This window comes from Apiospora kogelbergensis, assembly GCF_038363985.1.
Source record: "Apiospora kogelbergensis strain CBS 113332 chromosome Unknown utg000002l_segment0_segment0, whole genome shotgun sequence".
Classification (NCBI taxonomy): Eukaryota; Fungi; Ascomycota; class Sordariomycetes; order Amphisphaeriales; family Apiosporaceae; genus Apiospora; species Apiospora kogelbergensis.
The window spans coordinates 2,640,744-2,664,465 of record NW_027117419.1 but is presented as its reverse complement, the minus strand read 5'-3'; the positions used below and the strand labels follow the sequence as shown (position 1 = coordinate 2,664,465).

General features: G+C 53.4%; 9 protein-coding genes across 9 annotated transcripts; 4 read left to right on the top strand and 5 right to left on the bottom strand.

The window, feature by feature from the left end:
• Nucleotides 1–764: 764 nt before the first annotated feature.
• PG998_003732 (FYVE zinc finger) lies at nucleotides 765–2,886 on the bottom strand (the record flags this gene model as incomplete). The annotated part of the gene is made up of 2 exons (XM_066870550.1): nucleotides 765–2,486; nucleotides 2,653–2,886. 2 exons carry the CDS (start codon nucleotides 2,884–2,886, stop codon nucleotides 765–767), a joined length of 1,956 nt encoding a protein of 651 aa, XP_066734300.1.
• A 962-nt stretch (nucleotides 2,887–3,848) lies between these two features.
• Nucleotides 3,849–4,786, top strand: PG998_003731 (siroheme synthase Met8; the record flags this gene model as incomplete). The annotated part of the gene is made up of 3 exons (XM_066870549.1): nucleotides 3,849–3,953; nucleotides 4,072–4,425; nucleotides 4,475–4,786. 3 exons carry the CDS (start codon nucleotides 3,849–3,851, stop codon nucleotides 4,784–4,786), a joined length of 771 nt encoding a protein of 256 aa, XP_066734299.1.
• A 314-nt stretch (nucleotides 4,787–5,100) lies between these two features.
• PG998_003730 (uncharacterized protein) lies at nucleotides 5,101–6,906 on the bottom strand (the record flags this gene model as incomplete). The annotated part of the gene is made up of 1 exon (XM_066870548.1): nucleotides 5,101–6,906. One exon carries the CDS (start codon nucleotides 6,904–6,906, stop codon nucleotides 5,101–5,103), a length of 1,806 nt encoding a protein of 601 aa, XP_066734298.1.
• A 1,277-nt stretch (nucleotides 6,907–8,183) lies between these two features.
• PG998_003729 (uncharacterized protein) lies at nucleotides 8,184–9,323 on the top strand (the record flags this gene model as incomplete). Its single annotated transcript, XM_066870547.1, has 1 exon — nucleotides 8,184–9,323. One exon carries the CDS (start codon nucleotides 8,184–8,186, stop codon nucleotides 9,321–9,323), a length of 1,140 nt encoding a protein of 379 aa, XP_066734297.1.
• Nucleotides 9,324–10,029: 706 nt separating this feature from the next.
• Nucleotides 10,030–10,851, bottom strand: PG998_003728 (uncharacterized protein; the record flags this gene model as incomplete). Its single annotated transcript, XM_066870546.1, has 1 exon — nucleotides 10,030–10,851. The coding sequence occupies one exon, from the start codon at nucleotides 10,849–10,851 to the stop codon at nucleotides 10,030–10,032; it is 822 nt and encodes a 273-aa protein (XP_066734296.1).
• A 728-nt stretch (nucleotides 10,852–11,579) lies between these two features.
• On the bottom strand, nucleotides 11,580–12,192 carry PG998_003727 (uncharacterized protein; the record flags this gene model as incomplete). The annotated part of the gene is made up of 2 exons (XM_066870545.1): nucleotides 11,580–12,078; nucleotides 12,188–12,192. The coding sequence occupies 2 exons, from the start codon at nucleotides 12,190–12,192 to the stop codon at nucleotides 11,580–11,582; spliced, it is 504 nt and encodes a 167-aa protein (XP_066734295.1).
• Nucleotides 12,193–13,795: 1,603 nt separating this feature from the next.
• Nucleotides 13,796–15,303, bottom strand: PG998_003726 (uncharacterized protein; the record flags this gene model as incomplete). Its single annotated transcript, XM_066870544.1, has 2 exons — nucleotides 13,796–14,008; nucleotides 14,056–15,303. 2 exons carry the CDS (start codon nucleotides 15,301–15,303, stop codon nucleotides 13,796–13,798), a joined length of 1,461 nt encoding a protein of 486 aa, XP_066734294.1.
• A 2,589-nt stretch (nucleotides 15,304–17,892) lies between these two features.
• Nucleotides 17,893–18,693, top strand: PG998_003725 (uncharacterized protein; the record flags this gene model as incomplete). Its single annotated transcript, XM_066870543.1, has 1 exon — nucleotides 17,893–18,693. The coding sequence occupies one exon, from the start codon at nucleotides 17,893–17,895 to the stop codon at nucleotides 18,691–18,693; it is 801 nt and encodes a 266-aa protein (XP_066734293.1).
• Nucleotides 18,694–22,618: 3,925 nt separating this feature from the next.
• On the top strand, nucleotides 22,619–23,431 carry PG998_003724 (uncharacterized protein; the record flags this gene model as incomplete). Its single annotated transcript, XM_066870542.1, has 3 exons — nucleotides 22,619–22,815; nucleotides 23,182–23,218; nucleotides 23,279–23,431. 3 exons carry the CDS (start codon nucleotides 22,619–22,621, stop codon nucleotides 23,429–23,431), a joined length of 387 nt encoding a protein of 128 aa, XP_066734292.1.
• Between the last annotated feature and the right edge of the window lie 291 nt (nucleotides 23,432–23,722).

Genomic DNA, 23,722 nt, shown 5'->3' with positions numbered 1-23,722 from the left:
ACAAGAAGCAACCCCTAACAGCAGTGCAACAGCGCAACGTCACGATGCCGAAACATGCAAATCACTATACGAGTGTGACAAGGCGAGAAAGACTCCATGCCAACTGTTGCTTCCCCGGATCAGAACCTCGGATGTCATAACCGGGGCCCGCAGCAGACGGTTCTTCCCGGCCGAGAGACCCGGCTTGTAGAGTACGCAGACACGTAGCCAAGGGCCCGGCCACTTCGGGATTTGACCACACTGAGTCAAATTCGATGCAGCTTCGCCAGAAAGTGATGGCTGACATAGCAACCAAGGCCCGAGCACATCCCGGACGCCATCACGGGTCGCCTTGACAGCTCACCTCCAGATTCATGTGGAGGTTATGAGTTGAGCATTTAGTGGGCCGCTCACCCACGTATCGGCCGAGCCAGATATCCATCCATTACACGAACCGTCACCCGTCTTTTTGAACCATGTATGATGTTGAGCCTAAAATCCGGAAAATGGACCGTCTGGCCTGACCAAGAGGGATTGAGGCTATGTACTGTACAATAATGACACGTTACTTCCTGGACTCCCACCAAAAACAAGAACAGCCCGGTACGCGAACTGCAGGCCAACGCCAGGCAATGCATGAAATGATCGACTTGAATAAACGCGCCTACTAGTGTCCCGTCGCATGAGTCCACAGGGCTTGAGGGTCACCCAGACGCATGTAGCTCTCGGTAGGCATCCATCCTTCTTACGTGTACATACAAACACCACTATGCTGTCGGGGGCAGCTAGGCCATCCCCGGCCCTCCATTGGAATACAGTCCCTGCCATCTCTCCTCTACGCCGCTGACCTTCGATTTAATCGCCTCGATCTCATGTTCGAGCTCATCCACGTTCCTAGTCAGCGCGCTAACTTCCTCGAAACGTCGTGCCCCTTGCGACGAGGCGATCATTTTCTTAACCATGTATCTCTGTTCCTCGAGCACAATGAGACGTTCGCGGAGATCCTTCTCTTCCGTCTCAAGTGTCGAGATGACGGTGCTCGTCTCGCTCGTCTGACTCGCTGTTTCGAGATAGCCGTCCGCGTGATTGTTGCGCAGTGGACTGGCTGTATGTCCGTTCGGCTGAAGGAACTTTCGGGATCCGGACGAGGAAGACGACTGCTTTAGCATGCGGGGCAGGTTCTTCAACGGGAGCATGTGCATATGCAGAAATGAGCTGGCGCCTTGGTAAATGGCCTTCTGCAACCGCTGCTGTGTAGGGCTCTCCGTCTTTAAATCTCGAATCCGTTTTGCCGCAATGTCATATTTGGTAAAGCTGTCAATTAGCCTCTTGCGCAGTTTCGATGCCTCCTTGATCTGAGCATGACTAGGCGAGTCCTGCCCGTCCTGAAGAGGCACTAAAGCCCTCTGGAAGCTCGGCATCAGTAGCTGAATGCCCCGCTCGAATTGGCGTAAAGTCTCGTAGGCCCGTTGGTCTGGCGGCTTGTGCACAATGCTCTCGACAAAATCGCGATTTGCGAAAATGGTGAACTTGCACTCGCGGCACATCCGTATATCTATACTGATCGAGTTTTCGTCAGGCTTTTCCGAGGGAGGCACCGACGTGTTAGCAATGTTCAGTCCCACATCCGAGGAGCATGCTGTCTGCGGATCCGCGCAAACCACTCGGCCACAGATCCTGCAGTGGTGTCTCCTAAAGGTCCATGATCCGAATTCCTGCTGGCAAAAGGGACACTTGGGGACTTTTGCATCATCTTCCCACGTCACAACGGACTGTTCGATGGCTTTTCTCTGCATCTTCTGTCCGGAGAATGACGCTACTGGCGCTAGCAGACTGCTACCACTATTGCTTGCTGCTGTGATATCCACGGGTGGATTTGCGAGTAATTGTGTGAGTTTCGTCAACCTTTTCTCTAGCCTGGAGATCTCTAACGTGTGTCTCTCTACTCTCTTTTTTCGTATTGTGGCGAATGCCTCCGTCTGGTCTCGTGTGAGCCCACCGTGATCGTTGTAGCCTTCTCTCGACTTGTAGCAGGTCTCGCAGACCCTATACCAAAAGCCCCTATTTGGTTCATGTGTAGCCGATCTCGATAGCTTCATTTGGTACATGGTATGGTCTTCGCAGAACAGTCTGCCACATTTCCTACAGTTTATGCTGCCGTTGACTGCACCCAGGCGCTTGTCGCATGATGGTTCTGTACAAGGATCGTTCATGGTCGGTCGTTGCCAATGTGACTTTGTGATTATATCGTCCGGGTCGAAGGGCACCTCCGGTAAGACAGCAGGTGCCTTGGGCCCAGGGGGCATTGCATATACGGGTGGCGGTACACTCTCATTGGACTCGAACACCTCGAGGCCGCGCAGCTTCTGGTTGATGATAGATAACGGCTGGAACCGCTTGGCTTTGTCGACTTGTTTGTCAAACCAGGTCTTTACTTCGTCTTGCTGGAAGTCGGGCAGTTCTTGGTGGTTGTCATCGATATGGCGGTTGAGTTGGAGGAGCGTCAACTACAACGTCTTAATTTCAGCTTCTGCACGCCTGTAGGATCCATGGCTCTATACACGCGTTGTAATTCTTCGGGTCGGAGCAACTGCACGTACCATCTCCTCTTCACAAATGGGACAGACCAGCTTGCTGCCAGCAGAGGCGCCGGCGCTGGGCCCCCAGGCTGACTCGGGATGTGAGGTCTTGGGGGAAGTCGGGCAACGGACTGGAGGACCCCGGCGACCCGGAAGCAGGCGATGCTAGCGAGTCGCCGATGGAGCCCATCGACGCGGTGCTGTCGGATGGTGCATAGTAACTGGTGGATCGTTGTACGGACGGCGAAACGGCGGCTGCTGTCGGCGGCGGGAGCAGTCCCTTTCCATTGCCCAGGACGCGACCCCCGCCGAGCTTACGGCTGGCCATGACGTCGGTTGCGAAAGTCTCCTAGAATTTGAACCTGGCTGTGGGAGACGCCAAGGATGCCATGATGTTGCTTCCCAGCTCGCACGCTCTGTCGGTAATCGAGAATGGGTATGTTAATGAGAGAAACAGGCAGGTTGAGAAGCAGTTAAGGTTGGAGGAAGCCAGTGAGTGGTCTGGGGTGCGGCTGGTTGTCACGATAGGCAGATCGGGGAACGGGGACGGAGTACATAAGGCTGCCGACCAACCAACACCAACGTAGCGCCCCCCTACAGGCCTTAGGCCCGCAGACCAGCCAACAACCCAAGCAGCCAAGCGCGGTACAGCTGGCTGTATGTACTTGTAGCACCAAGAGATAGAAGGCGGGGCCTCCCCTTAGCTACCTGGTTAGGCCCAAGTGCTAATTAATACAGCCCATGGTTAGCAGGGCCCGCTCGTCTGTCCGCTCCAATCTGCCCTATCGAAATTAAGCAACATGTGAACTGAAACTGAAACAGGTCTCGAAGGCATCATCGAAGACATGTATGTCCGCAGCAGTTGTGTATGTATATTGATGGATGGATGCAACTTCTAAAAGGATGGAGCTCTGGAGCTCTTACCCTGCGATAAATCGCTTTGCTATACATGCTCACATATGTACATATTGCACCGAAGGTTTGGGTGCAGTATGTACATACGGGACGTCGATGCGGGGTCCTTCAATGCTGCCACACGCTTGATGATTTCGACAGGGATCCTCGCGTGCCTCCAAAATTTTGGGAGCTCCGCGATTACCATGGTGCCGTCATCGTATCTGCGTCGCAGCATCACCAGTGGATATGGATATGGCTTGAAGAAACTCACGTTACTCCAGGAGCTTCTGCCATACCAATCTTCACATATTGCACAGCCTGTTCGATCCCAGGCTATTCACCGTTGTCCAGAGGACTGCCGACATCGGTGCCTATTTTCCAGTGGTGGCAACCATGGCTGAGTCCAAGGAGAAATTCCCGGAGGTGCAAGGCGGCGGCAGCTTGATTCTCGCATGGCAGATCAAGAACAAGCCCGTTCTCGTCGTCGGCGGCGGCGAGGTGAGTCTAGATTTCGGTTTGGATTTTTTTGCCCCAGTTTCTGTCCGTCTGTCAATTGCCAGACATGCGCATTGCCATGCCATACTGACCAGAGATCACCCATTGTCACCAAGCTTAGGTAGCCGCCGGCCGCATCCTCAATCTTCTGAACGCCGACGCCCTCGTGACCGTCGTCTGCCCCGCCGAGGGCCTGAACCCGGAGGTGCGCCACCGCGTCGCGCACAAGCAGGTGACGCACATCGACCGCAAGTTCGAGCCGTCCGATCTCGAGAACCTCCCGTCGCCCGACACGTCCGCATCGCCGCTGGGCCCGCCGGCCATGGTGCTGACGGCCGTCGACGACCCGGCCGCGTCGACGCAGATCTGGAAGCTGTGCAAGGCAGCGCGCATCCCCGCCAACATCGCCGACGTGCCGCCCGAGTGCGACTTCTACTTTGGCAGCGTGCACCGCGACGGGCCCTTGCAGATCATGGTCTCGACCAACGGCAAGGGGGCCCCGGCTCGCCGCCAGCATCCGCAAGTTCATCGGCCAGGCCCTGCCCGTGGGCGTTGGCGACGCCATCGAGCGCGTCGGCCTGCTCCGCGCCAAGCTGCGCGAGCTCTCGCCCGACATCGAGGACGGGCCCAACCGCATGCGCTGGATGATCCGCGTCAGTGACCGCTACAGCTGGAACGAGATGAGCGACCTGACCGACGAAGACATGGACAACCTGCTCAGCTACTACAAGCCGAAGAAGGTGCCCGACATAGATGTTCTGAAAGCCATGAGGGGCGGCGGCATGTCAGCGGAGGATATTGATGTTTTCGATGGATCTTTCGGTTTTGCTATTTAGCCTCGGCATGGAACCGGTTACATGGTGGTCTCCCAAAATTGCATATGGGGTCGAGTTTGATTTCCGTGGCATATACAGGCGGGCGTCGGGAGTAGTTCAATACCAGAAATCACCTATTTCATTCTCCCGGAAAATTGCAGTGGGTTGTCACATTGGCCTCGAAGAATGGGACTGGCGACAACGACTGCCCCGCATTAGAAAACTTGCAGTTATCTTCACTTTGATTTGATCTAGAAGTGTCTATTCTCAATCTACCCATGACCTTTCTCCTTTACCAATCCATAAGCATCCCCAGCTGTTACAACAAAGCGACTCTATTCTTGAACACACTTGCCCAAAACGCCCTCCCATGGTCGTAGAGGAACCAAGTCCGTCTTGGGCTTATTGATCTGACCCTTGGTGTAGCTGCTGCGCATCCAATAGTCGATCTTGTGGTCGGCCGGCATGTGCCACTCGACCTCGCGGCCGGAGAAGTTGAGGACAACCAGCCACTTCTCCCCCGTCTTGCTGCCCGTCTTGACGTACGCGTACACATTAGGGTGCTCCGGGCTCAAATCCTGGAAGCCGCCGTACACGAAAGCGTCGGCGTGATCCCGGCGGTCTTGCAGGCCCTGCTGCCAGAACTGCCAGGGCGAAAGGTTGTCCCCGTCGCCGGCGGTCATCTGGGCCTCGGCATTGACGGCTTCGTAATCGTCCATGATGCGCATCCAGGGCTTCACGCCGGCATCGCAAAAGCCGGCGTTCGCCTGCGCGTTCCAGTGCATCGGCGTGCGCGCGTGGTCGCGCGCCTTCATGTCTACGACGGCGCGGCAGTGGCGCAGCATCTCGTCGTCGCCGGCGTAGATCTCCTGACACTTCCGCCAGTAGTTGATGGTCTCACAGTCCTTGTACTCCTCGATGGGCCAGCGCTCGGCGTCGATGTTGCGCATGCCGATCTCTTCGCCTTGGTATACGAACAGTGTGCCGCTCAGTGTGGTCTGCATCAGTGCTAGCAGCCGCGCCGATATGTGGCGGTACCGGTCGCTGTCATCGGCGTAACGCGAGATGGACCGCGGGTTGTCGTGGTTTTCGATGAAGACCGAGTTCCAGCCGTCCTGCTCGCTCATGACGCGCTGCCACTTGGTGACGATGGCCTTCATGTCCTTCACGTCCCATGGCTTCAGTGACATGCGCACGTGCGGCTTGTCAATGTCCACGAGGTCGAAGATGAATATCATGCGCAGCTCCCCAGCGTTGGCGCCAACGGTGCGCAGGATCTCCTTAGGGTCACTGACGCCCGGCATCTCGCCCACGGTAATAGTGTCGTACTTGCTCAGGACTTCGCGATGCATCTCCTGGAGGTACTCGTGGAGCCTGGGGCCGTTGACGAAGTGCTTGAAGGCCGGTTGGTATTTATGTCCCGCGCTGAGCACAACGTCGGCGTCGGGGTAGCCCGGCACCTTGGAGATGAGGTTGATGACGTCCATGCGGAAACCGGCGGCGCCACGCTTCATCCAGAAGTGCATAACGTCCCAGACAGCCGCGCGAACATCTGGGTTCTCCCAGTTCAGGTCGGGCTGCTCGGCGGTGAAGAGGCTCAGATAGTACTCGCCCGTCTTCTCGTCGTAGGTCCAGGCCGAGTTGCCCTCACCTAAGATCATGGCCCAGTTGTTTGGCGGCTCGGGCTTGCCATCAGCACCAATGCTCTTTGGTTTCCGCCAAATGTACCAGTCCCGCTTGGGGTTGTCTTTGCTGCTGCGGCTCTCCAGAAACCAGGAATGTTCGTTGCTGGTGTGGTTCACGACGAGATCCATCATCAGCTTCATGTCGCGCTTCTTCAGCTCAACAACCAGGCTGTCCACATCTTCCAGGGTGCCATAGCGGTGGTCGATGTCCTTGTAATCGGCAATGTCATATCCCATATCGGCCTGGGGTGATTTGAAGATTGGGGACGACCACACGACATTGACTCCCAGAGACTTGAGGTAGTCAAGTCTAGAAATGATGCCCTTGATGCTTCCCCATCCCGAAGTGGCTCCTGGGTGAGACTGAAAAGACGATGGGTAAATCTGGTAAACCACAGCCTCTTTCCACCACTTGGGTGTCGAAAACGAGGACACCTGCTGGCTTGCTGCAGACATAATGACTTGTGGCGACCCCGTTGAGGAAGAATCACTCCGGCTAGGGCGTCTTGCCAAGTAATGTATTTTGGGTAGTTCTTTGGGCTCGACGATTTCTCAATGTTTTACAGTTTTCCAAGGAAAGCGACTGCTTGGGGAGGTCGCTGCCGTAAGGTCGGACCACAGCAGTGGCGTGGGTGGTTTCCCCGAGAATACTACCGGCCTGGCTACCCCACGCATTATGCGGGAAGGCGGGATAACCTTGGCGTCGCTCCACCGGCGCTTCCCTGTGAAGCTTGCATCTGCCGCCAAAAGTTGCTCAAACAGGGGTCGATCTGCAGCATTTGATTTGGTTTGTCTGTGCTGTCTGCGACTCTGCTATCTTAGGACTACATACATAGCTTGGGAGGGAAACTATCGTCGATTTCGTTCTCCACAGGCTTTGCCAAGACAGTTTGCGGCGAACGGCGACGAGTCGTAAGGCTACATAGTAAAAATGATTAATCCTGAGGGGTGGCACGTCGTTCAAGACATCTTAATAGTCCCTTGGTTCATAAGGAATGTCCAAAAAGGAAAGCGTCGTCTCTCCCGGACAGGCTTGAACTGTCAACCTCCTGATCGCAGATGCCCCTGAATTCAGGGGCAAGTAACAGTCAGACGCGCTAGCCAATTGCGCCACGGAAGATTTGCTGCTCGGTCTGCTGCTGTACATGATCAAAATATTTCAAACGTGGTTGATATGGTGGGCAACGAGCAGCACCTCAAGTATAGACCATACTGTGGGTGCGATATATCGTTTCCATGAGGCCTGGCCTGTAGACTAGAAGGCCTTAGAAGCAAGGTAGGAGACGCTACATGTGCATCTTGAATAATGAATATGCACTGATCCCTCATCGGAAGCAATCGCGTTGTTCTGGGTCAACAAAGGAAGCCTCATCTGCATACCCAAGCAATATACATGTAAACCGGCGGGACTTATTGCCAAGGAGCTTAAATAATCGTGCTCTCTCTTACTTAGGAGTGAATGCATGGCCTATAGCAAGGTTATCGGTCTCGGGATCCTATAAAACAAAACAGTACAGTTGTACCGTCAACAAAATCAGGGCGCGTTCTACCACCGTGAGTAATATGTATATTAATAGAAGTAACCTGACCAACGAAACGATGAAGTAATCTTTTCCATCCATCCTTTCATGTCGACAACGCCTTAGGCGTACGGAACTCTGTATTGCATTCTCATTACATCCACTACTGTGTAATCTTACAGAACCTATCAGCCTTACCTAAGTCTCAACAACATGCCATCCACCCCTGTTCAACAGCAGGGTCACGGCGATGGCATCGCACGCAATCTAATCCGCTGGATGTTGTCAGAAGTCTGTCCCCCCGAACTCTTTGACTGGATCGTGGGTTGGCTTCCCTTGGCCGACCAAGCCTCTCTGTCGTCGACCAATCGGGGACTGCGCAAGAAGGTCGTTCCCGTGTTCAACCGATTCGTCTGGCGGAACCCTACCGCGTCTCTACCGGCCATGGTCCTCGGCGGGCGCATGCAGTGGGGCTTTGTCGTGCAAGCCGGGGCCGCGGCGTTCAACGGCTACATCGCCTGCCCCTGGTGCCGAAGCTTGCACTCCCCGCTGTCGAGCATCGACGTCGACGACCACTTCAACTCGGCCTGCCGGCTGACCACGCGTGACTCGTACGAGGTCAACAATCAGAACGTCGTTTCGCTGTACGAGCGGCCCGTCCAGTGGCATCCCAACATTCTGATGGGGCTCCTGCGCTACATTCAGCTGGGACGCGACACTAGCCTGCTCCGTTCCGAAGCCCAGCTGGACCGTTCGATGATGCAGTACTCGCAGTTGGCGACGCAGGATGACGGCACCCAGGCCAACGTGGTGTTCGCGGAGGAGGAATGGAAGCTCATCTGGCAGCCGAGTGTGGGCCTGTTCATCCGTTGTCGCCACTCGGAGATCCTGAGCCCTGCTCAAGACACTGGCAGCCTCACAATACCCTGTTGTTCGTGCCAGCGCTACAACAAGGCTGTCTTCTACACAAAGCTGTTCGAGGAAAAGTTCCCTAGTGCGGTCTTGACAGAGTTCCAGCCCGGCATCCCCGGGATCGATGACACTGAGGAGGAGGTCATGTTGTCGGAAGATGGTCGGTTGTCCCCTACGCTCGTCGCAGGCCCGGTCCGAGGCTGTGGGCTATGTGGCATCGATTGGCAAGCCGCGTGGCGCAGAACGGATCATAATTCCGGCGGTATCCTTTATTGGACCACTTGGTTCTTCCTTGGTAACCCAGACTCCGTCATCGACCTCGTACAAGCTGTCACGGATCGAACCAGTCGTATCGATTGGAACGCTGTCCCTACTTTGGGTCTTGGCAACGTCGCCCGACTGTCAGGTCTAACTGATGACTACTATCATGAGGCTTTGTAATCCTGCTGATGATTAACGCTATTGACCTTTTGTCGCAGTTCTCTTTGCCTGTGTAGCGGCGTATGCAATGGTACGTTCTGAGCTCTTTTCTGCTAACTCGTCGCTTATAGACCTGCATGCGTAAAGACACTTGGAAAGATAGCCTCGGAGGCCTAATCGAGAAATGGATCAAGTTATCGTGGGAACTATGCTCCGACATAAGAGTATGTCGGGTTGGAATCTAGATATGATACGTTTATGTCTTCCTCCAAAACGTGTTCACTTTGCTTGAACAGCCCCAGTGATGTCGGGTGATCAGATCAGATCGTGGTTCCCAATGTGTGTGCATACACTACGAAAGTGGCGTGCTGTGTAACAAGATGGGCATACCTGTTTTTGATATGTAATGACATTCCTTCTAGGGCCAGTCCGCTCCCTACCATTACTATCTATGGGCATAACTACCGAGAAGACATATCGTTGGCTAAAAATGTAGATTGAGAGATAGTGGTTACACCAAGGACACGCAGTGCCGTTTGCCGTTCATTCGTTATCATATCTAGTGAGGGTTGTATCCTTGTTTCCGAGTCGTTCTCAAAGTGGTGTTATCAATTGTGCCCCAAACCGCCCACATCCCATGTCACATAGCCCGTAGAAGGCCTGTTTACCATTAAACTTCCGATGAGACGGAAACACAAGGAAAGAAACTTGATGGGCGAGCCGCTCTCTACCACCCACCATGGCTGCTGTGATGGCTATGATGGCTGTGGTGGGAATGATGATCATGGTGGCCGTGATGTCCGTGACCCCCATGGTGGCTGCCGTGATGGCTCCCATGATGCGAGCCGCCATACTGAGAGCCACCGCCGCCGTGATGGCCTCCGGAGCTGCCGCCCATGAAGCTACCGGCACTGCCCAAAAGTCCTCCCGGGCTGCCACCGCCGTAAGGGCTGTGACCTCCCCCTTGGTGTCCGTAGCCTTGGCCGTGTCCTTGGCTGCTGTTCCGCCGGTTCTTGAACTTGCTCTCGATCACGTTCGCGGCCACGGCGCCCGCGGCGCCGCCAAGGAACGTGCCTAGCTTGCCCTTGCCGAGCTTGTGCCCGAGGAAGCTGCCTGCACCGCCGCCGATCAACGAGGCGCCGAGGCCACGCTCGCCGTCTTCGCCCGCAGCGGCGCCGGGCCCGCTGGAGTGGTCGCGCCCTCTCTTCTCATCGTGGTGTCCTCCAGCATACGGATCGGCCGAGTGGGGGCGCGGCGGCGCGTTGTAGGGCGCCAGGTGACCTCCCTGCTGATCGTATCGGGGCGGCGACGGCCCCCCAGAAGAGGGAAATCCGACGTCGGAGTGGGCCGAGCCGGGGCGTGCGTGTTGCGGATGCGACGGGTAGGGCGAGAGGTGGCTGCTGGATTGCTGTGCGTATTGTGGTTGCGACGGGTACGGGGACGGCGAGTGGCCGTATTGCGGCTGTGGGGGGTATTGGTTTTGGGGTGGGTAGGCGCCGCCCGAACCGCCGCCTCCACCACCACCGTTGTAGTAGTCTGCAGCTGACATGTTGCTTTCGGACTCTGGGATGGAATTCGGGGAGAAAGAGAACAGACAAGGGACTAGAAACCTTGGACAAGACCACTGGATTATATCTATGTGTGTGTTCTTTGTAAAGCAGGCCCGGATGGAGACGATGACGGTTTTGGTCTTGATTTGTTGCGTCAAATGACTAATTTGGGGGCAAAGTCAGATGGGTTTCCGTGCATGAGCAAATGCATATCACAAGCGCAGAGGCACGCTGGGCAAAGTGAAACCTTGAGCGTCATCTTTATATAATGCCCAGCCCCGGGGTTATTCAGCAGACAGACGCTCCGCCGCCGCCTCCAGGTGCTGACGCAAGGTGTGGGCAGGCGGAGCTGGACTTGCACGAGCCGGACGGTAACTTAGGTAGGCTCAGACGGCATCTCTGCGAATCATGTGGCCCGAAGGACATCAGGCCGACGTGCGAAGGATCGGATTTCGGATAGCTATCAGCCATCGTATTCTGGAAGGGCGAATGTTGCTGCAAAGCCCGTGGACGCCCGTGGCTGTGGCGGGGCGGTGCTTTCGTAGGCCTAACTAACGATTAGTGATTAGTGCCATCCTTCCTTCGCGGCCTGGTCGCCCTGCTTGCTGCCTGCATCTTTTCAGCAACTCTGATGATATATTGGATTACTAATAATTGTACAGACACATTGAAATGTCCTTACATCTCCTTGAACCAGCTGGAATGCCCTCTGCCAGCTCCCAGCGGCCTATGCCGGCATCTCCCCCAGGCCCTGGCCGGTTAGTTCCGGCTTCACAAATCCCTCCCGCTGCGGCCCGTTCCTACTGACCGGGGTCTGTGGATGGAATTGTTGATGGGCTTGGGGTTCCCCTTGTAGGGCCCGGCGGCGCTTGCTCTTGAGATACCATGTCGACAGGCCAGCAATTCCAATGACCGCAAGACCTGCCCCTATCCCTACCCCTGCAGCGGCCCCGATGGAAAGGCTACTGCTGCCCAACTCTCCCTCACTTGGTCGATCCGAAGAGGTGCTGGAAGCGCTCGCTGTGGTCGCCAGGCTCGTCGCAGAAGCCGAGCTTTGGGTTGCCGTAGTAAACGGGAACCCCGTGGCCGGAACTTCGAAGTACTTGGAAGATAGCAGGTCCTGAGGGGCCGCCAGATGGAACGTATCGCTTGTCTGCCGCGTGCAATTGGCCCCCTTTCCGCTACCGCCATTATCACCACAGCATGCCCAAAGGCCCTTGCTGGAGCTGTATACGACATCGGGGTACGCGTATTTCTCTGCGCCCGTAGGTCAGTAGTGGCATTAGCCTTGCGGGCTTCACCACTCTTGCAGTGCTTAAGACAAGTACGACTTACGGCATATTCGAAAGCAGTGCGGATTGGGGAAAGAGGCATCGGTACAGCCTCCAACATAGAAGCCGCTGCCGTCTTTTTGCGAGTGCGTATATCCGCACAAGCCACCTGGCAGACAGGCATCGCCCTTTACGCAGCACGACACATGCGGAGTCGTCGCGTTCATGACGCCGCATGGAAATTGCGCGTCACTTGAATATATCCCCGAAAGAGACCATGCGTAACAAGTCATTGTGTGGCATCAGATTGTACAGTCGAAGATAACCGGTATGATTGCCGTCGGGGTAGGATGTCTCGTCGCTAACTTCATGCGATTGCGTCCGTCTTGGAAAAAGGGACTCTTAGTGACCAGGCCAAGAACTCTTTTTCGAGGGTCGCTCACTCAGTTATAGGTCTAGATGGGAAGAGGGGAGAGGGAAGAGCGAAGAGGGAAGGGGGAAAGGGGGCTGTAAACATGATCTGGCCCTTGGGCTCACAAACCGCCGCAAGGCTGCTACAGCAAGCCGCCCCCGTGACTACCATCTGCCACGGTGTGTGGCCGCTATTTGTTAATACTGATCGACCGAGTACCTCAAATAAAGCATTCAAAGCTCCCATCCGACGCGGCTCCCACCTTCATCATCGAGGCTCGCCAACCACCATCCCTGTCATGTTCTCATCTGGTTCTGCACAAGTTGCCGAGATAGGCCAATACGGTGGAAAGGATACTGCCATGGCTACAATATTTGACGCCTTAAGTGAATGCGGTGGTCAGCTATCATGCCGAGTCTCCTGGGGGCCAGGGGCTATGACATGAGGCGTAACGTGCCAATTTAACTATTCTGTATCTAGATATCAACAGACGAGGCTATCCGACATACTCATTTTCTGCTATCCGACAATACTTTCCTCTGACAAGGTACCTTGGCACTGGCTTCTTGCGCTACGAGGTTAAGTCGAGTCTCTAAGCGGGCTGTGGGGTCTGGCCTCGCAAGTTACTGTGTGTTCAGAGGGCAGAGGAGAAAATGTGGTGAGAAACTGACTTATATCAAGTAACAGTATACCAATATCCCTATATGACCTTTTCGCGAATGGCACTTGTGCTGTCAAAACTGGTTTGCTGCGGAGGTGCCAGCGGCAGTGGACTGCGGGGGTACTGAGTCATGCTGGCAGACTATCAGTATCCGTTTAGTCACAGCGAGTGATAGGCGTAAGCCAGACGCCAGAAAGATCCACAGAAGGGGTCTCCTCTAATAAGCACCTTTGCCTTTCAGCTGGGATTCGAGACAAGAAGGGATATTCAATCGGAGTTTTGTGCGTTTTGTACCAGAAACCTATGTACATCCCGAGGGCTTCGTGAGCCCGTATGAGCCCCTAGTTCCTCGATGAATCTAATATGTAGTCCGAGAATATGCATGCAGCCACTTTGCCTCTTGACTCCTGAAATGACTGGTTCAAATGCTGGATGTAAGAATCAAAAATGTGTCCGTCATAATCGTAACCTCAACCCAACCCGCCAACCGACCCGATGCGACCAACTCCTACCAACAAAAAAGCCTTGAGGGATATATACGCGAAACATTGGAATCGTTAAAATGATGCAGAGGGGGTGCTCCTCGCCGACTCGCCAGCTCACACCCCGATACCTCCGGCACTCCCTGGCCGGCGGCTCCGTGGGAGTGCAATCTCGCCATCGGAGTCTGAGCTGTCGTCTGCAGCTACCCGATCCAGCATGCGTTCGATGTCGTCGTCCTGGAGTGTAGGCCTCGACCGCGACGGTCCGCTGAGACCAGCTGGCACGGAAAGGAGGGCTTCGATCCGTTCGTCTTTCGGCGGGGCGTGCCTCTGATTTGTGGAGAGCCATAAGCCTCGTCCACATCCATGTCGCTCACCGTGCTCGGGGATTTCTCAAACCCCACGCGCTTGGCCTGTCGACCCGTAGGAAGACTCTTCCGCATTTGGTGGGCGTCTGCCCCAGGACCTAAACGAGATCCAGGGAGGGCTGTCCTGTGCGCGTTTGCCCCTCCATTCCTGGATTGAGAAGACGGGAACGCATGCTTCAAATTGGCCGAGTTCCCAGGGCTGCTCATGAATACCAGAGTTTCCAGAGCTTCTTGTTCTCGAACATTTTGGTGTGGCGAGAAGATAATCGGATCCATGTTCGGCGTCCTGCTTATATGTGTTCCTGGCGTGCTTTGAAGAGGGCTCGGCTGTGCCGGTGTGTGCGGCGAGCCCTGGTGGGTCGGCGACAAGAAGGCGGGAGTGTATTTGGCGGTAGAGTGACGCCTGGGATTTAGATGGCCTGGTTGACGAGGCTGGATGGATGCAGGAGGGGCGAGGGCAGGCAATTGCGACTTTGGCGGCGACGCCGACGTGCGAGGCCTGGTATTGGTTTCCCGCCAAAAGGACTCGTAGGCACGCCCTGGGGGCACCTGGCTTATGGGGCTTATCACGGTACTGGAAATGCCTGGACGTGCTCCTGGCAGTGCAACACGTGGGCTTGCAGATGCGCCATGCCGCCCATGCACGGTAGATGTACTCGACGTGGGAGAACCAGCCTGCGAGGCCAGCGACTCGACCTCATCAATGGAATGGCTTTGCCATCCATTATTAACTTTGAGCATGGCATATGACAGCTTCGTCTTCAGCTCTGCCGACAGCTGTAGCGAGATTCGGTGGTCAGTGATCCGGTGGATTCCAAGAGCCCCACGACACGGATTGGGAGTTTTTACCTCGCTCATACGACTGGCCGTGGACCCAACACTCACGGTGCTCGTATTTCTCGAGTGACCCGGCATGCGGACGGGCGAAGTCAGAGAGCCGTTTCTGGTGTGCTTAACCGCGCCGTCTGCCGTCCTCTTTTTCGACAGGCCTGTCTCTACCATCTTCTCTTGAGCAGCAGCAAGCTGCGAAAGCTGGAGCAACTGAGACTCTTGGCTAGACGTATTCCCATTTCCAGCCGCAACGCTGCTTCCGCTATCGCTTGCCGGGGGTGTGAATACGCGGTCAGTGTCGTGGGACGCGGTGGTGTCCTGGGACTCGTCGTTGCTAGAGTCGTTGAGGGGTTGACTTTGGCTACTGGCGCCGGTTGAGGGATGTACGGGAGGAGTGCCTCCCTGCACTGCTTCGGAAGTCGCCATGTGCGCGAGGTCGACGTCGAAGGACGACGTGGCCAGGCACGCGGCAAGTGGTTGAGGGGTGGCGCCGATCCCGATCCCAGTCAGTAATGCCGCGTCGCGTTCGCCGGCTAATAAGTGGCAGCTCAATGCGACAAAGCACGGCCGTTGTCAGTGTGTTCAAAGCACGTCGCTGGCTCGGATTAATGCGGTCGTCAATGGATGTCTCTCGTTCCTTTTTATCCGGTACGGACAGGAGAACAGCAGCAGGAAGAATGGTGACTTCGAAATGCGCGTGTTCGGTGATTCAAGCCAAATGCGGGTTTTCCGAGCTTTGTGGGAGCGATGCAGTGACAGCCAAACCCAACGCGTCAAATGCACATGCTAACAGCTCAACCTGGTTAGCACGTGCGACAATCCCAACCGGTCCGGGGCAGAAGGAGGTGTGAGTATAATGTGTGTTTGAGTATCATGAAAACACGTTTGATCCGTGTGTGCGTGTGTGCCGGGAGGTTGGAGTTCGCAGTCTTGGGTGCCGACACTGACTAACTTGACAGATGCGGGACGGGGAAGACGTGGTGTACAGTACGGAGTATTGCAAGCAAGCACTTGTGCTTTGGTGGATGAATGAAGAAAACGGGGCAATCGATGACTGCTGACGGAGACTTGACTGGGCGCAGGAGACTGGTGACTGGTGACTGGCGGTTTACGCGTCAAGGGTCGCGACACACCACTCCACCCCGGACTGTCGCTAAAAACCACACGTAGGTAGAGTACAGGCCGGTACGAAAGGTTTTTAGCGCTGGGCCGAGGGTACATCTGCCCCCCCCAAGCAGTACCCAGGAAGCACCTAATTCAATTGGCCCTAGCTCCTCTAGCACTCTACGGTTCTGCTACAGGCTTGTACAGGTCACGGCATCAGACAGCATGTTGATTACCCAGTTTTTGGGTGGTGGGGCAGGGCATTGGGGACAAGCCAAAGATGACAAAACAACCGACGCACTTGTCCAGCTGCCAACAAGCCAGTCTGACCAGAAACTGCGGCGTTCCAAATGTGCGCGTTTGCTGATTGCCAATGGTTCCGGAAGCGATGCTTGTATTGTACTGCAAGCCACTCCCTCCTGTATAACATTAAGGTCCGTTCCGCCGGGACGCAAAGCGAAAAGCAAAGATGGGGGGCCCAAGATCTTCAGAAGCGACGCGGGCGGGAAGCAGAACCCCTCTTTAAAACGGTGCCGCACAAAAACAAAAGCGCGCTTTTAAACGCCCAAACACGAGCGCACGTGACGACCTAGGTGAATATTTGCGAGCTCTCATGAGAGTCCGTAATCGGAGACAGCTTCACAAGCAATGAGTCGACCAAGAAGGCGACCACGATGACCGCCACCACCATCTTACCCAAATGGAAGGTATGCTGACGGGACACGGGAATAATCACATTGTCGCTTGCAATCGAACAATCAAACACGCCGTGACTTACGCTCAGCTCATGGTTAGACTTTTTTGAGTACATTTTCTAGTGTACAATCTGCCCTCGAGTCTGTTGTTTCTGCAGAGCCAGCCGGGTGTGAATTCCGAGTGAATGATGGTGATTCTGATCGATGAACAGTCTTCCCTGCCTGTGTCAGTAACCAAGCACGACGAAGATTGTGGTCAATCACCACGGTACCCGACGCAACCCGGCATTGCTACCAGAATTTACAACTTTCCAGGGTCGTCGAGAACAGTCAGTAAATTGGGTTTCATGGCATGGCATGACCACCGCATTTGAAATCATTTCCAACTGTTTCGGGTAAGTAACTTGCCTTCATATCCACAGATATGTGTGTAGGTGCAAATAGAATCTGCCGGTGACTGTGGAGGAGCAAGTGTTGTTTAACTAATGGCTATAAGTGGTCACCATCTGAGTGACTATATAACTGGAATTTCTGTTCGACCTACGTTACATAATCTCGGTAGGGGGGTGTGCCATGGTAGACATGGTATAAGTAGGCGAATAAGTAGGATGTTGTCAAGACCAACGATCGAAACGTTGAAAGGATTGAACAATAAGCGATACAGTAGGCCCAATCAACACAAAGAGTTTAGAGCCTCTCTACACATTGCTTTTGGGAATACTCAGAGTCTCGGGGATTATACGACTTAAACAAATCCTGACTCAACGTGATTATACCATGAGGGTTTTCCTACAATCTAAAAGCTCTCAAAGGCTTTCAACAATACTTTATTACTCCAAACATTCCTGCGTACCTTTCTCCGGGCCAAAGCGATGCCAGCTCAAAGCGCAGCGTCGTCAACAGACGGTTACTCCGTCATCTTATCCTGGACTTCTAAACCTACCTTGCGGAGATGCAGAGAAGTTATCCAAGCCAGGTCATCCTACCGGAGAACCCACCAGACATAGACGTATATAACAAGTCGCTTCGCATCAACTACCGAAGACCTATATCTATCTTTTATCTATACACGCTATTGTATCCTGAACGATCGGAAAGGACAATAAAATATCTATTGCCAATCGAGACACGACTTACCTGCCTCTCACGGCTCCTAGGCCGCACACTAGATCGACGGCAAGCATCGTTCCCCAACGTAACATCTTGAGCCACCAAGATGGATAGACCTTCGAATCAAATGCCACTACCTGTGTCATGGCAGCAGCAACAACAACCACAACAGCTGCCAATTTGTTGCTCTCCGCACGCTGCCATACCACCACAACCACAGTACTGGCCTGCACCCATCAACCCTCCGCAGTATACCTATAGAGGGCCCAACCCGTATTGTGCTGCACAGCCCTACATGAAACCCCAGTCGGCGTCAGTCACGCGATGGAATATGCGGTCCAAAATATACTATGAAATCCTCCGCGTGAACGGATACCCAGAGGACCTGTCCCGCTGCCTCGCCGGACAGCAGAGCGGCGCCCGTCCCCCTAAGGCATTCGACAAAGCTCTATGGAACGAAGCCAACGCCATAGCGGCAACTCAATACCCCGAATGGCTCGACGAAGAAAAGCCTGAACAGCTAAAGAAGCTCCAGGACTTATTGTCTTCCTTTGTCACACAGCGAATGAGGGACGAGCATGTCAGGGACCAGAGGGAGCAGAAGGAACGGGAGAAAGCCAAGGCCCAATCGCTGAACGCTCACGCCAGATTGGACGTGGCGCAAGACAGTCCTGCTCCTTCTTCGCCATCCTTTGGCCAAGGGCATGACCCCGAAGACCCGTTATTTACGAAAAATGGCAATTGGGAGGACGAGAACGCAGCGGCAGCGGCCGGAGTCAAGGCCGCGGGGGATAGGCCTTCTCGGAGGGTCAGATTGGTAAAACGAAAGGGGAAGAAACAGCATCTGGGTGAACAGGGTGTAATTATACAATGCCTGACCGAGAATTCAATCGTAATTGACCAGTAAATGTACCGTAATCTAAAGAGAACAAAGCCAAAAACATTCGTCTGAAACAAATTCGTCTCTAGAATAGAATATCGACTTGAATGTGAAATATTTGTATTTTCTCGTGACCTTGTCCGTCAAACCTCCCCAGCATCAATCTGCAAAGACGGCCCGCCAGTCTATATGATGGCTACAGGCTCCATTTTAAGTGAGCAGGTAGCTATGTCTGTGAATTAATCCTAGAGAGAGATATAGCTCCTTTGGACGAGGCTAGCTCTATTACTGCATCACGGAGAGGATCGGGGACCTCCTGATACAATAGAGTCCAGGTCACTGTCAACCCACTGTGATATGGGCCCCCAGGTCGAATTGCTTGGCCTTGGTTGCTTGATATTTGTGGGATCAGTCACTCTGTGGCGTCGCTGTCCTGGCTTGTAAAATTGGTCCAAATTGCGTATCATTCGATTAAAGATTTCATCCAAAAACCTTTCATCAATGTCTGCCAGAGATTCGGCCTCGAGAAGAGCCGACGAAACCCCTGCAATATCTGCAATGGCGTTCAGGCGGCAAATGAGATTGTCGGTCAGCTCTTTCCAGAGAGCTATTGACTTCTCAAATGTCATGTCAACATATGAATGATAATCGTCCTTGAGAAACGGACTTGCCCGGCTTGGCACGGGTGTCGTCAACGACGAAGGATGCGTATCAACCAGGAGACTTTCGACGGCAAGCCATCGTTGTTGAATGGCATCTGCGTTGATCCACGCAGGCCTGTGAGTTTCAATGATTGTAAGAGGTAATTACGCTCATATCGAGCGGTTCGTCCAAGCTTTGCCACGACTGATGTTGGCCCCAATGTATGACACATTGGATTAGCTGGGCTACCGATCCGTCATCATGATGTATGTTTCCCTCGTTCTGAACCCATTGGCGCAGAATCCAATACAAACTCCCGTGTTCTTCTATCAGATCGAGAAACTGTGCATGGGCCCCTTCCAGGTTAAGGGTTCGGTAGAAGAACAGGTTCGAATATGTAAATGCGTGACGTTGATGTTTCGAATGAGATAATGTTATGCCTTTTTCTCCAGAAGGGCCAATGAATAAACCCCAAAGCTCACGCGTGCCCGAAGTCGACTCGCACCATTAGTTTATATAATCTTTGTACACCAGGATCTTATAGATGATACTATCCCAGAGGATGTCTTCTGTTTCTAGTTTAACATCTCGTATTAATGAGCGCGGAATGCCATGACAAATAACGAGCATGGCATCTCCCATGACGCGATAAATGCCGTCACCCTCTTTCCTGATGTGGAAGAAACTGTTTTGGTCCTTTATGACAGCGAGACTGTCCGTCCCTCTCTTAATAGGTGCAGAACTCGTCATGATCAGATCTAAATGGCCACCATCTTCACCACGGAAAATAGTCGTTTTGTGTGCGCTCATAGAGATTTGTGACGAATTTTGTCTTCGTAGTCGAGCAAAATTGCAATCTCTTGGATCGATGCACCAGTAGCGGCATGGACTTGAGGTATGTACTCTGATGCGCTCGGTAATCCAGGCTCCGAATATTTTGACGGTTGGGAGACCGGTAGTCGCAATATGTTTAATCCATCACGCGGCCGAATGTCACCCGTGACTTCGAGCACCTGTCGCCAATGTCGTTTTCGTACGAAAGGTTTTGAATTTTCCCATTGTTGTTCGTGTCCAAAGCGAGATACTTCGGGATGTGAGTCGTCAAACCTCTGGAAGTCATCCTAGTCATCGTGCTGCAAACCCCCCCCAATTTGGGACCCAGGTCGGCGACGTCGGCAGTCGTGTCCCTCTGAGACAGATGAAGTGATTGAAGAGCTGGTACCGTACGTAATAGGCGGCTAAACCTTTGCAGACTTGAGAGTATGCCAAGTCATAATCCGCCACCAGGGCTTTGAGGTTTTTGGTCAGCCCAAGTAGGGCAAATATCTTATCACGAGGGTCTGACGCCTCAGAACTTCTAGTGTCCCTAAGGAATCGTAAGAGGCCTCCCGGTCCTTCTTAGTTGCTTTCAAGCTAGCTTAATCCTATTTGGGTACTCAGAAGTTTCATCTAAGGGGAAGTGTCGATTTGGATTCTCTCAAGAGGCGCAGGTCAGACGAGCCAGTCCAGCAGATAACATGGACCTGCGGAGACGACGTAACCTCTTGAAGATCCAAATCCTCCGGAAATATGAACGCCATAAAAGCTCGTCCAGTGCAATGCGTCGAGCTGATAGTGTTTCCAAGCCGGTACTGTCATTTTCATTGAGACCACCAAGGACAAGATCACTATCCATTGACGGCTTGCCTAGGTCAACGATACAACGTATTGGCTTGACGTATATATTTCGAATTAATGTGATCTGATGCGAATTTTCGCTGTTGCTTAGCTGATTGATGCAGATGGTGTCGAGCTTCAATCGGCGAAGAGACTTCGAACAGCTCCGCGTAATAGGCATGATGTCCTACGCAGGTCCGATGTACATGTGTCTATTCAAGCTTGCATCACCTGTTTCATCGGAACAAGTGTATGGTAATGCTTGGCAATAGGGACGGCTATTGAGATCTTGAACCTGTAGCCTCCCATGAAGGGGGTGGTTCCACACAGGCGCAGGTGACAGCAAGTTTTCTTTTTCTGCTCTTCGGTTCAATGAAGATATAACCCAACAGAAACGAAACCTTATAATGACGACTCTTTAAATCTGCGCACGCAACCAATTGGCCATTATACCCAATGGCCTGAAAACTCTGGACTTTGCTAGATCAGACTCGCCATACTGTAAAATACACTCCTGGGTATATTTGACAGTCGCTGGCTATTAGTTCGGGTCGAGACAGGTGCGCTCGGTTGGTTCCTGGCACAAAGCTCGGAAGTTTCCATGATCAGGTAAGGGTGCTTGGTATGATATCCATTCCCCGGAAGCCTGACAGATTACGCTCCCCTTTCGTAGCTGGACGTTGGGCCTAGAACCACATTGTGGATGCCAACGCAGCATGGTGATGGGGTGGTTTGTGTCGTTTTGGTTTCTATGCTGGAGAAGAGATGCTGGTGTGGTCGGTGGAGGCTGAATATGATAAATAACGCCATCTGTGTGGCATTTATTATATATATGCACTTATCTCTTCTTGTGGTACGTGGTTGACTTACTACCCAGCCTGCTAGCCATATGATTGTAAGGCTCTAGCGGCTTACGTATCTGGTATCGCACCGCCTCCGATAGGCATGTTCAGCCCAATAGACCAAAGCCAAGTATCCATAGCGATTTTTGGAAGTGTCTCGAGTCGCAGTTGCTTGCATTATGTTGTGCTGCATTTTCATTGTTGCACTGCTGGAACCCCTGCCAAAGAAGACGGTTAGAAGCTCACAGAGCACTTCGCAAAACCGAGAATAAGCACCTATCCTCTGTCACACTTCACCGGGTCCACGCTGTGTTCGGGGACAATTGTTCAGTGTCCCTAGAATGTATTCTCTTGGAAAAACGTGCCTTGGCTAAGCTTGAGCTATCCATTGTTATAGTGTCACCTGCAAACTGCTGTCAGCTTACTGCAGGCCCAGGTCAGGCTAATAGATTGATATAGCTAGAAACAACAGCCTCCCTCATCATACTTTGCATGCCTACTGTGTTATCGTCACCGTCCTCGGTAACGGGGCGGCTCGGTAGACGCGCAATCCGAAGTCATCGCGCTCCGGTACTCGGGCACGATAGTTGCGCGGTTGGCGTCAGCCACGTAGAGCGTTCGCAGCCGCGGGAACATGGCCACAAAGACCGGCAGCGACTCGAGCCAGCAGCCGTCATCCGGAGGGCAAGCAGCGGAGTCATCGCAGGGGCACTAGCAGTATTTGTAGCAGCGATGGTAGCGCTCAGTTCGTCAGCCCCGCAGCAGGGCCCGGGACAAGAGGCGACGTGGCGCGCGTTGGAGAAGAGGGATTCATGCTCGTGGCCGACGCCCATAGTCGAGGCCTTGGCCATGCCTATGACCGCTTTCAGATTGGTATAGTTGGCGTGGAACAGGATGACGTCCTCAGCTCCGTTGAAGCGCAAGATGTACGATGGAAAGTCAGCCCTGTTAGTGCAGCAACCGGCCCTTTTCTTGTCGCCCCATGCGGCGGGGAGGGCCTGAAAGTTCAGTACGTCCGGGAGCATGCACAGCACTGGTTGGCGCGATTCGACACATGTGGCCGCTGCGGCTCGCCATATTGAGGTGGCGGCCTCAAGTAAGCCAAGGTCGGTGGCGAGCAAGTCCCCCTATTTTTTGCGAAAGAGGAAAGGCACAGTCCAGGAAGTCTATGATCAGATCCTCAAGATCAACCCGGAGCTCAAGCTTGGCGATGATCAGGCGCAGCCTCGAGGAGCGCATCCGCAAAAACGAAACGTGAACTGCGGAAGATTTGGCCTCGCCGACAAGGGCCGCATCCAAGAAGGATCAACTACCTCCGCGGGTTGAGTAACGCTCTCCGAAATGGGCCAGGTCCCTGAAACTGTGGTCGTGCTAGCTGTTCTTACGGTGCTGCAATCTGTTGGTGTAACGACGTAAGTCCATGGTACTTAGAAATACCACCAGATACTATGGATGTGGCTAACAATGAATAGAACACTACCCCAAAGACCCTTGATAACTGGAGCATGGTTGCAAATAGTGCCCAATACATCCTCAACGTGTGCGCCCCTTACGTCAACCAGGTCTCGGGTCAGAACTTTGAGTCGGGCAACTGGAACACAATCGTCAGAGGAGATAGTTGTTAAGAAGAACATCTACTTGAGAAGTTCTTCTTCATTAGGTTCTGTTCGTTGCGCGAGGCTTTTGCGTGCAGAACAATCTATTTGAATGCTGTTTTAACAATCAAGCTTTTATCGATTTTCAAAGAGATTATCTATTATCATATTATCCCTTTTAATATAGGGAGTATAAATATTATATATTTATTTTTCTTTATTAATTAAATATCGAGCTATTAACTTAATAGAAATAAAAACCTTTCTATAGTAGCTGAACCCTAAGGTCTACACACACTAATGTATTGTTATACCTAATAG